The sequence below is a fragment of the Pteronotus mesoamericanus genome, unplaced genomic scaffold (genome assembly GCF_021234165.1).
Source record: "Pteronotus mesoamericanus isolate MK-2021 breed Mesoamerican mustached bat unplaced genomic scaffold, CSHL_Meso_final scaffold_651, whole genome shotgun sequence".
Lineage (NCBI taxonomy): Eukaryota > Metazoa > Chordata > Mammalia > Chiroptera > Mormoopidae > Pteronotus > Pteronotus mesoamericanus.
In genome coordinates, this window is record NW_026555325.1 from 45,869,946 (window position 1) to 45,887,830 (window position 17,885).

General features: G+C 36.8%; 1 protein-coding gene across 1 annotated transcript; it reads left to right on the plus strand.

Annotated features, from left to right (window-relative positions):
* Positions 1-907: 907 nt before the first annotated feature.
* On the plus strand, positions 908-1,467 carry LOC129061627 (CD59 glycoprotein-like). Its single transcript, XM_054562328.1, has one exon. The coding sequence runs from the start codon at positions 946-948 to the stop codon at positions 1,309-1,311; it is 366 nt and encodes a 121-aa protein (XP_054418303.1). The 5' UTR covers positions 908-945; the 3' UTR covers positions 1,312-1,467.
* The last annotated feature ends 16,418 nt before the right edge of the window (positions 1,468-17,885 follow it).

Genomic DNA, 17,885 nt, shown 5'->3' on the forward strand with positions numbered 1-17,885 from the left:
CCAAACAATAAAAGAATACTTCTGTAAACTAAACAAATCTTTTCCATTACTGTGTTATGTCCATAAGCTACATGTTGAGAGCCACTTTAATGATGTATAATACTCTATTAACTTGCACTATGTTTATCAGTGAGAAACACTTCCCCAAATCAGGATTTACCCTAAAGATGTATTTCATCTGCCAGAATGTTCTCATCCCCAATCATTAAAAAAAAAATGAATTCTTTTTGGTTGAAACCAGACATGGGTGTGGTGAAAGTGAGGCTGAGGAAAAGCCTTTGGAGACAAAACATTAAAAGAAAACATTAAAAGATAAACATTAAAAGAACCATCTTAGGCGATGGTTCAAAAGAAAAAAAAATGGAGCAAGTATATTCCCTATAAAATATCCTTAAAATAAAAGGGTTGTGATAATACAAAGCAAGATAAAATTTAAAAACTATGATCATAAATGTACTTTTTTTTAATACAGAGTACTTGTCAATTATTTTAATATCAATCAAGCCTACTTGGAAAAGAATAAATTTGATAGTATACTGCAAAACCAATTTATTCTGAAGCACATATTGGGTCAAACACATAATCAGTAATAAGATATAAAAACACCAGTGCAAATAATAACAAAACACCTTCCCTTCCAGGCTGCAGCAGATTGTATCTTTACCAAAAGTATTTGGCAACATATTCCCACAATGATATTTGACACAATGCACCACGGGTGTAACATGATATAAGGCATCAGCCTAAGAAGTTGTAGGCGGTTCATTTTTCCAAAATTTCAGCTCTAGGCCTATATGTCTATATTGTTTATAAAATCCAACTCTGAAGTTAGCATATCTTAATCTATATTTCTTGTAAATCTGAGTAATACAGACTTTTAAAATAAATAATTATGACTATAGGCAGAAAATCGGACCCTGGGCACGCGGAAAGATTCTGTAGACAATGGGAAGCAAAGGAGGATTCACCCTGCTCGGGCTCCTGCTCATCGTCTCTGTCCTCTGCCATTCCGGTCATGGCCTGCAGTGCTACCACTGTCCCAATGCAATTGGTTTGTGTAATAATGCCGTCAACTGCTCATCCAACTTTGATGCGTGTCTTTCCCTCCATAGCGTGTTACAGAATCATTACAGTTGTTGGAAATACGGCGACTGCAACCCTCTCTATCTTCTGGAACCGTTCGGGCAGAACCTAACTTTCCATTGCTGCCAGAAGGACCTGTGTAACAGAAGTGGTGGGACGAGTGTAACAGGGACCACAGTTCTGCTGGTGACTCAGCTGCTCGCAGCGTTCTGGAGACTTTTCATCTAAATCGATACCGGGAGAGATTCTCCTCAATTCCCTTATTCCTTATATTCCTTGTATATTCCTTATCTCCTTTGCTGCCACATGCCAAAAGCTTTATATTTTCCAACTGGATCCTGTTGGGAAAAATTAAAACAAGCTTAAACAACTGGAGTAAGAGCGAGAGACAGATGTAGACTGGTCCCATTTGCAGAAAAGCCCATTTGCGGGAAGAAGTTTAAGAGTGAAGAGCGTGTGCTGCGAGCTAGGTTACACGCATCTTCCTCCACTCTCTGCAGGGACAGCTTGACTAGTTTCCCTGCGATCCTCAGCTCTTTCCTCTCTTGGTCTTTGGATGTAGTTACATAGTGTGATGGGAACCTGGTGGGGGCGGACTGGGGCAGAGGGGTTCTTTTCAGCAGTCTCTCAGGGAATGCTTTTGTTCTCTCCGTTTTGGGCACCTATGTTGCCATGTAGGCATGATGAATGCCCCAGACATGGGCTGTCCATCGGGGCAATGAGGTTTGAAATGCAGAGTGATTGATTGGAATGACCATTATATTCTCAACTAGTAGGTGCCTAGCAGAGTAGGAAGTAAGCTTTCCAGAGGGCAGGGCATAGAAACTCCAGGTCTGTCTTTATAGAGGTACCAGTAGCTGAAATCTGAAATTTCTTCTGCCCCTAAATTTTGCATGGGCTTTGCTGTCTTTCTCCAGAAAAACTCAACCACTCAAATTAATGATGTATTAATAAAACTGTTCCCCTCCCCTTTTCATTGGAGTGATGGCATATTTTCATTTTGTCACATACAGTTCAAGACTCAATATTTGAACATTCTATGCTACATGAGCTCTATGATATTAAGTGCACTTATTTTAAGTATTCTTAGTGGGAATACCCTTGCTCTGTGTATGTCAGTGGTATGAATGCAATGGGAAGAGCCTTTGGGGTTGTAGTTTAAGACCTTCAGATGTCATCGTAAGCAGCAACAGGCTGCTGGCATGCAGCCTGGTGACTCCTAGCCGACCTGCCACAGATTGTGTAGAATTCCTTTGGAAGGGCTGTTCGCATGCTGGCAAATGCTGAGGCTTTCAAAAGCTCTACCAGTTCCCTAGAGCAATACCCCTTTTCAAAAGGGCGAAGTGTTACTTTTTTCTTGTGGGTGCTGCTACCTCTCAAGATCTGGAAGACTTCATGACGTTTGTATTCTTATCACTTTGGTTGCATTGAACAGAATAGCCTGACTTGCTGATGAAAATGAGATTTATTGGTGAACATTTAAAAAAAAATGCTTTGATTATGTAATCTGCAAGATAATGTGGAATAAATGATGTCTTTTTGAAAATAAAATCTAAAAAAATAAATAAATAAATAAATAAATAAATATTTATGACTATAAATACAGTTTTATGTTTCAGAGTTCACAATAATTTGTCAATCAACAATAAGGTATTTAATCAGTGACTAGAATAGAGGAGTAAAATAATATTTGAGGTACCACAATAGTAAAAAAAAATTACAGCTAACCATTTAATATCCTTTATCATCTTCAAATGGGTACTGGACCTAGTTTCTAAATCCCTATTTCCATCCTCCTTTCTCCAGTCAATTTTTCATCTGTCTCCATAATTACCTTTTAAGAAAGTAAATACATGATAATCTATTATGGATATCAAAATTATTCAAATTTAAGTACTTTCTTACTAAATCCTTTCTCTACCTGTGCTTTGCTGCCTTTTTTAATTTTTATCTTTTGTTCAACTCATCTCAGTTTTAGCATTTTTTCATATTATGTTGAAGTGGCATAGAAATGCTTCAGTCCAGTCCAGCCTCCTTTGAATTTGCTCCATGGATTAACTTGTACTCTTCAGTTCCTACATAAGAATAGAGTGCTTCAGGCTAGTAAGAAACTCATATTCATTTGTATTCATGTTCGAATGATTATGTCACAACATAAAAATCATACTCATTTCTTTAATTTAAAAAATTGAATTCACAAAAACAATTATTTTGCTTAAATTATATCCAACTTTGAGTTTGGAAAATCTTTCTTGAGTGTTCAACTACGTAAAGAAACATGATAGGGGGAAAATATCAGTGGTTTAATCATTCATTAAACATAAATTCATGAAGCATAACATCATGTGAAGTGCCCTGCAAGACAGTTTTTCACTGACTCTTAATTAAATATCTTACTTTCTCCACTTGTTTTTCCTGCTATTTTAGAAAATATATATGTAATAATTATATATAATTTATATTAGCATGTTTCTTGGATTTAAAAAATTATATTCTTGGTGCATCTGGACTCAAGATGAATATCACCCCATGTAGACATTTTCTTTTCAGAAGTATGAAGAGCAGAATTCATCTTGGAAAACAGAACTGCTCCTAAATCCAGGCAGCTGTTGTTCCAGAACTATGTTCCTAGAAATAACTGAGCTGGATGAGGTATGAGCATGGGTAAACTGACAAACATTCACATGAGCCTCTCAATGCAAGGGATGATTTTTTTTTTTAAAATAATAATGTTTTTTCTCTTACGTATTTTTGTGGACCTGATTCTATCACTCAAAATATTTAAGATTTTTAGAGCAAATATATAAAGACTGTATTAATATATTACTTATTAGATTAAAAGTAAAATCTTGCAACAGAGGATGGTGGACAGAGAATGGATTTTCTAAATTGCTTTTCCTTCTATGCCCCCTCAACCTCATACCTCCCCCTGGAATATCCCCCTATGGTTGACCAAGAAGTAGAGTTTGCAAAAAGAAAGTTCTGACAAGAAGAGAAATGGGAAGAATCTATCTCTTACCTGCCTGACAGACTTGCAGGGGAAAGGGGAGACAGGAAAAAAAAAAAGAGCAATGCAAAGGTCACATTTTATCTCTCCCTTTTTCCAATTGACACCAGGATTGATGGGCATTTAGAAATATCAAAATAAATTGGAGGAAATTAAGGATAGAATGTTTTTGTTATGTTTCATGCAAAGGATTCTGGAGTGAAATTGCATCCTGTGCAGCCGATGCCAAGTCTAAAAAAGTTGATAATGATTTGGGTGGTTGCACTGACAAGTCCCTGATATTTTGCCTTTCTGAATGGAGTAGATGGGAGCAAGAAGTAGATGACTCTCTGGAGGGTCAGATTGCCAGAGGAGGCCTCCAACAAGGAGAGGGACGGAGGCTGTGAGGGAGAGCACATAAACCGAAGTCGAACAGATGTCACACCCAGGGCTAACCAGGTCTGCACTAAAATTGAAACAGCCAAGGAGGACTTTGGATCGCTGGCTAAGACAAGAGAACAAGGCCCAATTCACACTACACATTGCTGTGGTAAGGTAATTGTCAGACAGGTGAGAGTCATTTAGAAACCAGAATATTCAGAGGACACAATGCGGATTTGAGGAACTCAGCTCATCAATGCCAGAAATTTCCATAAGTCTCCTGTTCCAATACTGAAATTTTGTCTTAAAGAGCAAGTTTGGAGATGGAGGTATAAAGGAAATTTTTAAATAATTAAATGTTTGAGTTTGCCAATAGGACTAAAAATTAGATAGTCAACATTATTGCTTCTTGTATACCAACAGGTCCATAGGCACAGGCAGAAGACTATATTGATTATAGGCCAAATAAAAGTGCTAAAGCGCGCGCGCGCACACACACACACACACACACACATGAGTTATCTTGTGTATAAATTATGTCCAGGATATTAATTTGGAGATATGGATTATATGTCTTTCTATTTTAATCTACTGCTATATGACATTTGTTACTTCTTTATTCTTACATGAAAATTTAATAGTAACAAAAACAACAATAATAAATAACACTACCATGTGTTAAGAATGGTTTCAAATTATTTACATGATATATCTCATTTATTCACAAAAATCTTGGGATGATACTCTTATTATTCTTTTTTTTTCAGATTAAAAAAAAAAGGAAAAACAGATAATGGTGAAATCATTTGCCAAAGGTGTAGCGCCAAGATTCCAATCAAGGCATCCTGACTACAAACTTGCTTTTTAAATCACTGACAATGAGACTGATTTCATTACACTGTTCACTTTGCTCTGAAACTGTCAAGTAGGTTGCTTGGCATCAAATAAGAAAACAAATGTCTGGAAAAATAAAATATTTTTTATTCAGTTGATCATGTCTATGTTTTAACAAGGCAAATTTATTTTGGGTTATTTCTACATGAACTTAAGAAACTGTTGCGGCCCTGGCTGGTATGTCTCAGCAGATTGAGTGCTGGCCTGAGAACTGAAAGTTTGTGGGTCCGATTCCCAGTGAGGGCAAATGCCTGGGGTAAGGGCCAGGTCCCCAGTTGGGGGAGTGCAAGAGGCAACTGGTCGATGTATCTCTTGCACATTGATGTTTTTCTCCCTCTTTTCTTCCTTCCCTTTTCCCTCTAAAACTAACTAAATAAAATCCTTTTTTAGGAAAAGATACACTTGTTTAAACTATGTGAGTTAAAAACTCCCCTGTTTTGGCAATTCAATGCTTCTACTGGCCTGCTAATAGTTCTAAACTGTGACTGAGAAGAGGCATTCACTTCACAAATACAGAGTCTTTAATGCAATGATTAACCTCAGTCTGTCTTTTTATTATTTCCCTTATTCTACATACTACTTCTGCAATTCTCTTCCCCTTTTCTTCATTCCTTCAGTTCATTAATTTTGATCTTCTCCCTTCTCTCCATGTTTATCACATTCTTCCCACTCACATATTGATACTTTAATCAGTTTTTTAGGAGAGATATTTATCTTCATTAATTCTCTGTCCTCTTCTATCAATATCATTAGCACAACTATAGCAGAAAGAATATGAAAATAAGAAGCAGAGATTCAAAGTCATTTGATGTTGGCCAGTCATTTAATTTTTCTAGGTCTTGGTTTCCTTACCTGTGATATAAAGTGATTAAACTATGAAGTCTCTAAAATTTACTCAAGTTTAAGAATTCTTTTTTTATTAAGATTTAATTTATACATATTTTAGAGAGAGGGTAAGGGAGGGAGAGAGGGAAACATCAATGTGTGGTTACCTCTTACGTGCCCCCTACTAGGGACTGGTCTGCAACCCAGGCATGTGCCCCAGTCTTGGAATCGAACCAGTAACCTTTTGGTTTGGAGGCTGGCACTCAATCCACTGAGCCACACCAGCCAGGGACAAGTTCAAGAATTATTGATTAAGCTTTTTGAGTTTGTTATTTACATTTACATAGAACATGACTATTATAGGATGTGTCTACACAAACATTAAATCAATTTAATAAAAATATTCAGCCAGTTATCCAGATGTTGTCTCTTTGACACCAAACATATGGGAGAACTGGATTTTGGACTTACTTGGCCTGACACTTAAGCATCACTTCATAGGCCTAGTCAATAAAAATATTAGCTTAACTGATTGTTTTTATTTAGTTCCCAATAAGCAGTTTTATATATAAATAAAGTTCTTCTGATACCTACTTTGAATTGCAACTATTTATAACTTCTCAAGAGTTGGGTAAAATTTGAATGAAACACCAGAATCTTGTTGAATCTATATTCAAGAAAGAGAAAGATTATTCTTATTAACTGATTGTATTAACTTATTAGCTGAATTTGAGGGTGAGACAGCCAACCTGGTTTGCTGTAGAGTTTTGATTTTGATTTAAATGCTTGGAAAAATTAATTCCAATGCCACCAACAACACTAGCTGGTATTTAACAATTCATAGGCTCTATTTTTCTCACACTTGCATATCTACTTTTTTCCTTAGAGCCACAGTTTGTTCATTCCCCTTGATCATCCCTTAGTGATGGTGAAGCACGTCTTCCCCATAAAAATAACTAAAGTACTTGAAGATGTTCCCCTTCAGGATATTATCTTCCAGATGCACTAATCTTTGTTAGTTTTTAACGTAATATTTTTTTTTGCCATTGTTAAAGTGTGGAGTCTGTTTGCCTAGATGCACAGGATAAAACAAATAATTATGGTTATGTGGTCACCTTACTTTATGGTTATTTGAGGCAGCTTGAATGTGAATACTTAAAGATTGTAGACTAGAAGAAAGTTTAGTTTAGTTACAGTGAATCATGGTAATAAAAGCTACTATTTATTGATTACCCACTTATATTGCAGATATTTTAAAAACTATAACATCTTCATTTCAAAATTAAGACACAAAGTTTCAAAAGGGCTAGAACTGTCCAGCCATTCAAGAAACTCTACCAGAAACTGCATTAGAGTTCAAACTCTGGTCTGCCTCCAAAATCTACACATTTTCAACACACAATGTTCTTACTATACCAAAAAGTTTAAAGGGGTCACTATATCACATACAATCCACAGATTTGTTTGAAGGATTTTGCAGTTTTAAAAGATTATTTTCACCTTGTGGTATTTCAAATAAGATCCAGATTGCTGACTTCTTTAGAAAAAGTCAAAAGGTATAGCAATACCACCCCTCCCCCCACATTAGCAAGTTAAAAATAATGCCTGTTGGCCTTGGCTGGTGTGGCTCAGTTGGCTGGAGCATCATCTTATAAATCAAAATGTTTTGAGTTCGACTCCTGGTCCAGGCACACACCTGGGTTCCAGTTTCGGTCGCCAGTAGGGCAACATGTGAGACGCAATGGATCAATGTTCCTCTCTCACATCAATGTTTCTCTTCCTCTCTCTTTCCCTCCTTTTCCTTCTCTCTAAAATCAAAAAGCATGTACTTGGGTGAAAACCTTTTAAAAATTAGTGTTGGTCTCCCTTTAAAACGGGTATATACTATCAAATTCATCCCAGTCATCAGCATCCTCTATTATATCCCTATCAGTGTGTGTTCATTATTGTAAACATATTAAATATTATGCCATTAGATTACTAGAATAATACTATTTAACTAGCTTAAATTTTTTACATTACTCATTTATATGTATGTTAAAAAATTAGTTATTAAAATATATATAGAAAGGATGCCAGAGTTGAAAAATAGACTCATTTAAATAAAGTTTTCACTTAATTACCATCAAGTGAAAAAGAATGTAGTGAGACTCTCCATTTAGTTCTGAATAAAGATTTACCTATAATTTTAATCTGTTGAAGGTATAACTGCCCAAACTCAGGTTCACATGAATGGTATGGAAAATGTGTCAAGGATATTGCATGATTTACGCACACACACAAATGTAACACACAGGCAGTGTTGGACTACCATAATATTCAAAAGGAATACATGATGCTATCTAATATATGAAAATCTTTCCATTCAAAATAATGTGATCATGGTGCCAACATGCTCTTGCTCTCCTATAAGGCTATGACATATATACATCTGTAACCCAGCTGTGTAACCTAGTTTGCAAAACTAAGAGGTGTTATTTTCAAATAAAGAAGTCTTAACATTATTTTTTTTGGATATGTTGAGCCAGATAAATTTCAAATCAGATGCCAAGTCTTCATCTTTCAGTCCCTTACAATTTTGCCATGAACTCAGAAGGGTTAAATGACATCATAAATTAAGAAATTTTGTCTTATGTAGTTTTTCCTTAATAGACCTTGAAAAAAGATAACTTAATCTCATCTGGCAGAAGAGTCTTGTTGCAGGAAGTAGTAACATCATGCAACTTTGAACTTGCATAGTCCCAAGAAGCTAAGTTGTTGACTGGAGAACCCACAAGAAAGCAAAAGGAACACAAATTGTATGTGACAGTTTCTACACTTGTTTGTGTATTTAACACATTTTAAATAATGTTCTTGACACTGGTCTAGGAATAATAGATAGCATGTTAAAGAAGGCCAGACAGGGTCCTTGCTCTCGTTCAATGTTCACTCGAGTGGAGCTGAAAGACATTAATTACAGAATCACATTTTAAATTGTTCTCTGGAAAATACAGTGAAGAAAATTTAATCTGGAAGGAGGAGGCCTCCTTGAGGACATGAGGTTTTGTACTGAAATCTAAAGGATGAGTGGGTGTGTACCCTGTGAGAAAAAGATTGATGAACATGTTAGGCAGAGAAGATAACATGGATAAAGGACCTGTAGTGGGATGCAGCATAGTGAGAACAAAGGGACTGAAAGAATTTCATTGTGGCTGGGAGGAGAGCAGAACTGAGTGGAGATGAGGTCGGGGATACGGAGCGCAGCCAGACTGTGCAGGGCTTTGTTCACCATGTTAAGCAGGTAACCTGAAGTAAATGGGAAGATATTAAAGAGTTTAAATGGAAAACAGGTTAATTTATGTTATGAAAAAATCACTCCAACTACAATATAAAGTAATTTGAAGAAAACCAGGCTAAATGTAAGTAGTAGAAAGAGCAGCAAGAAATGAGAGCAAGATGAAAGCCCATGTTGTGTTCTAGCCTAATCTCAGAAGGGACATTCCTTCCCTTTTGCTATATTCTATTCATTAGATCCTAGGTCCAGTATCTAGTATCCACACTCAAGCACATGAATACCTGAAGGCAGGTTTCCTTGAAAGCCATCTTAGATGCTGTTTATCACACTGGGTAGAGCACAATGGTAGCCTGGAATAAGAAGGGTAGAGAAAAGTGTGTGGATTCAAGAAGTATTTATTTAGAGAAAAAGATCAAATGAGTTTGGTGATATTGCCATGGCCAGATTGTTGCCTGCTCCAAATTTATATGTTAAAGTCCTAAAATCCCAGTACCTCAGAACATGGTTATGTTTCGAGGGCCTCTAAAGAGGTGATTAATTTAAAGAGAGTGTTGTGGTGGGCTCTAATTCACTCTGACCAGTGCCCTTATAAGAAAAGATTTGAACATGCAGATATCAGGTATGCACACACACACACACACACAGGCAGGGGAGAGACCACTTGAGGATACAGCAAGTTTGCAGCCATCTGCAAGCCAAGGAGAGTTGCCCCAGGAGAAATCAAACCTTCAGACACCTTCATCTTGGACTTCTAGCTTCCAGAACTGTGAAAAAATGTGTTGTTTAAACCACCCAGCCTGTGGTATATGGAAGCCTTAGCTAACTAATATAATTGTCAACTCTGGGGATGAAAACATGTCAGCAATTTTTGCTAGGTTGTTTAACTGAATTTTGGTGCCTTGCACCAAATAAAAAATTGGTGCAAGGCAATTTCCTATTGTGCTGCACCAACAGAAAACACTAAAAGTGGATCACGTTTAGGCAGATTTTTTCTTTCACTAAACAAATATTTACTGCTCAACTAATATGTGCCAGGCATTATTTTATGCATTCGGGAAAGCAAGCAGTCACTTCTTTCATGGAACTTTTCTATGTAATGTGTGAGCCTGAAGTTTAAGAGATGACAGGTGCAAACAGACACTTACGAATCATCTGATTAAGGGGATAATTAAAGGAATAGGTAAGAATGGAGGGCAAACGTATACAGCAGAAAGTAAAAACAAAGACAACAAAAAATGAGAACCTTGGACCAAGTCTTAATATACTACAACAATGAAGGTTAAGTGTCGGGGAATGAATCTACACAGGAGGCTGAGGGAAAAAGAGGAGAGTAGGAAAAAATTGTTTTTACAGAAGCCAAGAGAGGAGAGTGTTTCAGAGAAAAGGGAGTAATCAACATATTGTAATACTGGTGGGAACTCAAATGAAATATGAAAAATGTGTGTTGAATTTACTGCCATGGAGGTCATTTGTAAGCATGATTAAAACTGGATCAAAACTGAAGAGGATGTTGAGTAGAGAGTAAGAGATGAGAATACATATAGGAATAACAGTCACCTCTTCCAAGACATGGGTATGTGGATGTGCAGATAGACAGAAAGACCTGAGTGAATAAGAAAAGGGTGAATCTATGTATAAGAAGATAAATTAATAAATCATGTCTGGTAGCTAGGAAGAAGAGCATAAGACCCCAAAGAAAACACAAGTGATGGGAAAGACTAACCCTCGATAAGAAGAGGAGGAACTTTTCCATTATGAGACGTAGGCAACTTGTGGGTTTGGAATGAGGTAGAAGTTGTATGTACAGTGATAAAAAGCACTGACTCCAATTAGAATCCTGACTACCTGAGTGAGAATCTGACTCTGCCACTTGCAAGTTGTGTGATGATGGGCAAATTACTGAAATCCCCTTGCCTCAAGTTTTCTCGCTTTTTATAAAGCCTTTTTCCTAGCGTTGTTATAATTGTTAATTTATTTAAATGTATATAAACTTTTATAGAATAGTGTCTTGCATATAGATAGCATTATGTATGCATTTATTACTACTATTACCTCTCTTAACTGGAGATAACATAATCTACTGGAAGTGAAGGTAACAGAAGAGGGTTAGAGATTTGGGGACTGTAGAGAGGGTTGGAAGTAGGCCCTGCTGAGAGTATGAAATATTAGCCCAGAGGTATGGTAGGGTTGTCTGGCTATGTGAATGCCCTTTGTAAGGTTGGGATTATGAATTTGTAGTAGGCCCAGTCTTCCCTATTATGTAACCTTTTCAGCAGTTGTTAGCTATTTAGGAACAGGAAAGAGAAAGTAAATATTTGGATAGAGCCTTTCTGGATTTCACCTTATTGGTAATCCAAAAAGGCAGCAGGGCAAGGGACTTAGAGCTTATTGGCAGAAATCTGTGCTTCATGGACATTAAGCTGGATAAACAGAGGAACAAGGAAATGAGCTCGATGTCAGATTTGGATAAAGTAGAGGGGCCTCTTTTACAATGACCACAGGTGATTATAACTAGGGAACATTTTGCTTGTTAAGATGAATATCTTTTGGTTACGCTTTAAACCCACTTTGTATCAGTTAAAATAAAATTTAGTGTTATTCAAACAAACAATAATGGTGTGAGCTGATATCATCAAAATGGTGGCATAAAAGACCCAGCCTCTCTCTCTTAACAAAGATCAAAAATTAGATAGATACCCACCAAAAAAAGAAGCTCTAGTAGAGCTCTGGCATTCATACACACTGGAATAAAAGAAACCTGATAATAAGCACACAAAAAGAGAAAGAAGATGCCCTGGCTGGTGTGGCTCAGTGGACTGAGCAGCAAAGGATCACTGGCTGGATTCCCAGTCAGGTCACACGCTTGGGTTTCAGGCCAGGTCCTCAGTTGGGGGCGTGCAAGAAGCAACCACACATTGATGTTTCTCTCCCTCTCTTTTTTCCTCCCTTCCCTTCTGTCTAAAATAAATAAATAAATAAAATATTTTAAAAAAAGAGAGAGAAGAAGAAGACAGATTCACTCTGCCTGCATCATCCCATCCTCCAAACCAGCATTTCTCAGCACTGAGAAGGAATTCTCCAACTAGAAAGAGTTCTCCTTGCAAAGAAAGGAAGAGTGAGGATGAGTACCATACCAAGGTCCTACGTTGGTTTCATCTCCCAGACTGGCAAAATGAGACGTACAGAGACAGTTGGGAACAAGGAAAAAAAGCAAAGGTTACCAATAGCAGCTACTCAGTGAGAATGATCATGGTTCCTAGTGACTTGCTCTGCAATAACCCCAGAGGTTTTATTACTAACAAAACCAATGACCAGGACAGCTGCTACAATACCTTTTACAGATTTCAGCAGCATTCACCCAAAGATATTTGCATTCACTAATTATAGTCACCTGGTCTCTCTCTGTTTTTTTACCTCCACTCACGCCCACTAGAGTCTGAGAACTGCATTAGCAACCAACCCAGTCTCTCTGGCTATGTGAGTGCAAAATGTCAGCTTAGACTCCCATGACCAACCCACACTGCCATGGGCATGCTTGGGTTAGCCCGTCCAGCTCTGCAATGGCCCTTAGTGCTATTTGAATGCGTAGTGGGGAAAGAATGCAACCACAGGAGACCACACTGACACCAAGGCTTCTGCAGCTGCTTGTGGGCTTGAATCAGGCCCTGTCTTCTGTCACTGGCCTCTACCAGTGCACTAACTTTCAGCCAGCCCATCCAACACTTCTGCTGTGGGGAGACCCAGCAAACAAAATAGTGCAGACCAACAACCAAGGTCTCTACAGCTGTCAGTGAGCCCACAGTTGGCCCCAGACCTTGTTGCCTACACTGGCTCTCACCACTACATGCGTGTCTACAAACAGCCCCTTCAACTGCACAGGCATCTGCACCTGGCCCCCACGGCAGTATGTGCATACTACTGGCTATGGCCACAAACCCCTGCCTGCTCTGGTTTCCAGTCACTCTACCCAGAGATACCAACTGAGGATACCAATAGTGCTTGAATCCACTGCAGAATCCTCATAGCTCTTGCCAAGAACAACACAAATGTTGATGCTGTGTCCTCACTCACCTGAGTTGAAGAGAAATCAGGCTTTCCTGGACCCAGTGCCACACATCTTTCTGCACTTAGTGGCTTTTATCACTAGGTTTGGGATCACAGCACACTCTAACATGCCACCACCACTGAAAGTTTTCCCTTACTGACATTTCCATAATGTCTGGAGGAAGTTACACTTTACTTCAGGGATCACAGAGAATCAGAGAAACATGACTCCATCAAAGGAATACAGTAAAACTCTAGTTTCTGGCCCCAAAGAAATATAAATCCAGGAATTGCCTGACAAAGAGTTCAAAATAATTGGGTTTTTTTACAAGATTTTATTTATTTATTTATTTTTAGAAAGGAGAAGAGAAGGAGAAAGAAGGGGAGAGAAACATCAATGTGCAGTTGCATTTTGTGCACCCCCTGCTGGGAACCTGGCCTGCCACCTAGGCATGTGCCCTGCACTGGGAATCGAACCAGCGACCATTTAGTCTGCAGGCTGGCACTCAGTCCACTGAACCACACCAGCAAGGACATCAAAAAAATAGTTTTAAAAATGCACAGAAACCTATAAGAGAACACAGACAAACAGTTTAACAATATCAGGGGAAAAAAGAAGAGAATAAAATGAGAACTCCAACAAAGAGATAGATAACATAAAAAAGAACCAAACAGAAATTTTGGAGCTGACGAATACAATGGCTGAACTGAAGAATTAAACAGAGAAGAAACTGGATGAAGCAGAAGAAATATTCAGTGAGCCTGAAGATAGATCAATTGAAACAATACAACCAGAGGTGCAAAAAGAAAAAAGATGATAAGTGATAAAGAAATCCTACAGGATTTATGGGACATCACAAAGAGCTGTAAAGGGCACATCGTTGGAATCCCAGACTGAGAAAAGAAGGAGCAAAGGATAGAAAGCTTATTTAAAGAAATAATGGCTGAGAACTTCCCAAATCTGGGGAGAGATTTGATATCCAAGTTCATGAAGCTAACAGATTACTTTAAAATTTCAATCAAAAACAACCTTGTCCAAGGTGCATTGTAGTAAAACTGTCTAAAATCAAAGACAAAAGCAGCAAGAAGAAAAAAATTCCTCTCATACAAGGGAATACCATAAAACTACTAGCAATTCCTAAGCAGAGACTTAAATAGGCAGGAAAGAATGGGATGCTATATTCAGTGCTCAAATAAAGAAACTGCCAACCCAGACACATTGTCTTTCAGAAATGAAGGTGAGATAAAAACTGCCTAACAAACAAAAGTTCAGGAAGTTCATCACCAGTAAACCTGCCTTTCTTCAGGCTGAAATAAAAGAATGTGAATTAGTAACATAAAACATTGGAAAATGTACAACACATCGGTAAAGATAAGTACATAGTCAAATTTAGAATACTCTAATGCTGTAATAGGATTAAGGAAACCTAGGATAGACCAGTGTGAAGTCACCCTCATACCAGAACAAGGCAACATTCCAGCAGCTCTTTTAGAAGGCAAAAGTGGCTTGATAACGTTAAGTATTTACACTGAATTCTATAATTACTTGACACTTTCAACTGATGATATGGAATGGAAAGAGGTATAATTTCAGCAAACAGGCAGACCCCTTACTGAGTTAAATGTTTACTAATATGTTCAGTAGGAATGCACTAGCTACATGGAGTGGACTCTGGCTGAAAACCAATCCACCAACTCCATTTCAGTTTTTATGTTAACCATGAACAATAGCCTAACCTCTCTGAGCCTGTTTCCACACCAGCAAGAAGTGCTTGATTTTTACTGATCTATACGACTTTTTTCAGCTCTAAGATCCATTATTGTGTCTTCTGGGGCTGCAGTTTTCTAGGTCAGCTACAACATTCCCTGGAATGTGCTAGTAACATAGATGTATTCACAAGCAGATTATCTGTTGCTTGCTGGAGAAAGAATCCAAGAAGGGTTTAATTTCATGATTTTAAAGAGGCCCAAGGAAATGTATTTCCTCCATGTGGTTTTGGTTATAGGAAAATGTAAAGAACGTCTCTGCCCCATCTTGTGGGTGGTCAAATAGGGGAAAGTAAACAAGTCTAGGTCTGTAATGTTAGGTCACTGCAGCTCTGTGCTTGTAGAAGCTTCCTGAGAAAAGATAAACAAGCAAATGCTTGGATCCAGTGAAAAAAGAAGACTTTTTCTTATATCCAGCAAAAAACACATAGACTATACTGCTTTCTTAAAACAGAGAAAGCTGAAGATGCCAGTCTTTAATTATTTTAACATTCTCTTCCCCTCTTGCACAAATGCAAACACACAAAGAACCCTCCCTAAAATAATCTTACAGGTTTTCTTTGTTCCATATATGTATATCTTTTGAGAAAAATTTAAAAAAATAGAGTTTTAATGTGACAGGATATAATAGAAGTTGGTAGAAGCCCCCATATCATCTAAATGCTTTCTTCAAAAGGAATCACAGCATTATAGACTTGAAGTTTGTCTGAGGAAAATGTAATTATTTTGGAAATATATTGTCAAAGGTTTCCTATCAGACAAATAAACTCTGTGTTTTGATACATTAAATCAATTAGTATTGAATCTTTACTATACACCAATTAAAGATACAGATAAGAATTTGGATTCACATATGTTCCATTATTTAAAATTGTACAAAATTTATTGAGTCTGAATATAAAAACTGATTAAAAATAAACTTAATGCTATTTGCTGATAAAGAAAAAGTAATCTGTGAAATAGTAAATCTCTAAGAAAATGGCTTCATTCACATGATCCGTGTCTTACTCATGAATGGACATGTGGTATTTCAATGAATTTTTAAGTGAAAAGAATCAGTACAATTTAGGATCATAAATCAAATTCCATACTTAGAAATGTTCAAAGTTTCACTTTTATTATTAAAATAGTTTCTATATCTTTAATAAGTACCTCCTCCATTATCAGACATTGTCTGAAAAAATAAAGCATGCTGAAAACTTATAACAGGAAGATATAGAAATATTTTAAATATTTTGAGTCATTTTTCTTGACTCTTTGTTTTTTGTATGTATAGCATAACCATATTAATATATGTGCATTCATAAGATTAAAGCTAAAACAGGAAGAAATATGCCAATACTCAAATGACAGCTATTAGCCCTTACGTGGCTCTCTTCTGTGCTGAGAAAATGTAATGGAAAAGTTTTAATTTTTATTTCACAATTGAGAAAATTAACAACCTGAATTATTTAAAAGCAAAAATACTTATGAATGGAGGAAAAGTCCAACAACTTTCAATCCTTTAACTAATTGTTTAATAATGTTTTAAAAGAACGTGATTTCTTCTTAATTTCAAAGAAATTAAATCAAAGTTTTGACTCCTAAACTTTTTAACTCATTAACTAATCTATTCATTCCTTAATCAAAGAGCAAGAGAAAAGGCCTAAGGAGTGAATTTCTAACACACACTCAATAGTGAAAGAGTCTCTGACACCTGGTTAGCAATTACTTTGAAATCATCCTTTGTAATTTGCTCTGTGTGTGTGTGTGTGCTGTGTCAGTACTGGAGGTGGTTGTTTTATTTTATTTTACTCTTTAAAATTGAGGCCCTAAATGGTTTTTTAAAAGCTCTGAAAATGAAAAAAGTATCATCATTTTTAACATTCAGTTACTTGCTATTCTTTCTCCTGTAATTGATAATAAAATATGAAATGAATTAATTTTTCTTGTATGACTTGGAACCATATGTGCTCTATCTGTGTGTGACTATGAATCATGCAGTTTTACAAGTTGAGAGATAATGAGTCAAGCCCAAAATTCTACAATGAGAAGTTTAACTTCTCACCTAAATTCCTTGTTCATATAATATGGAAATTTTCTATGTTGGCAAAAAAAAAAATCTTCCCTATAGTCACTAAATGTATGTGTAGGTTGCATTTTGTTTGCATTTATTTTCCACCTGTACTTGAAGTAGAACAATTTCAAAATTTTTTCAGCTGAGGCAGAACATGCACTCATTTCACTCAGTTATGTACTGAGTACCCAACACCTGCTAGTAAATATATAAGCAAAATAGGGAAAGAAAAATAAAACATATATCTCTCTTCCTAGGGAACCATATCACTGTGTGCTATTTAATGCCATGGAAGTGATTCAGGTCACCTAGGTTGAGAGTCAAGACTGAAACTAGAGAGTGGCTAAGGATAAAATCCAGGGGACACCAGCATTTAATAGGAGAAAAAAGATTATCCCTCAAAAGATTGATGAATGGTCATAGGAGAAGAATAGGTAAGAATGGTGTCAGAAAAGAGGGCAAGAGACATTTATGAAGATATTGGATAGATTTCAACAAGATGCCATTTACTTTTCATCCTTGGGTAACGAGAGTAGTATTTTTAAAAATCATCTTCGATTTATGCTATTTTTCTC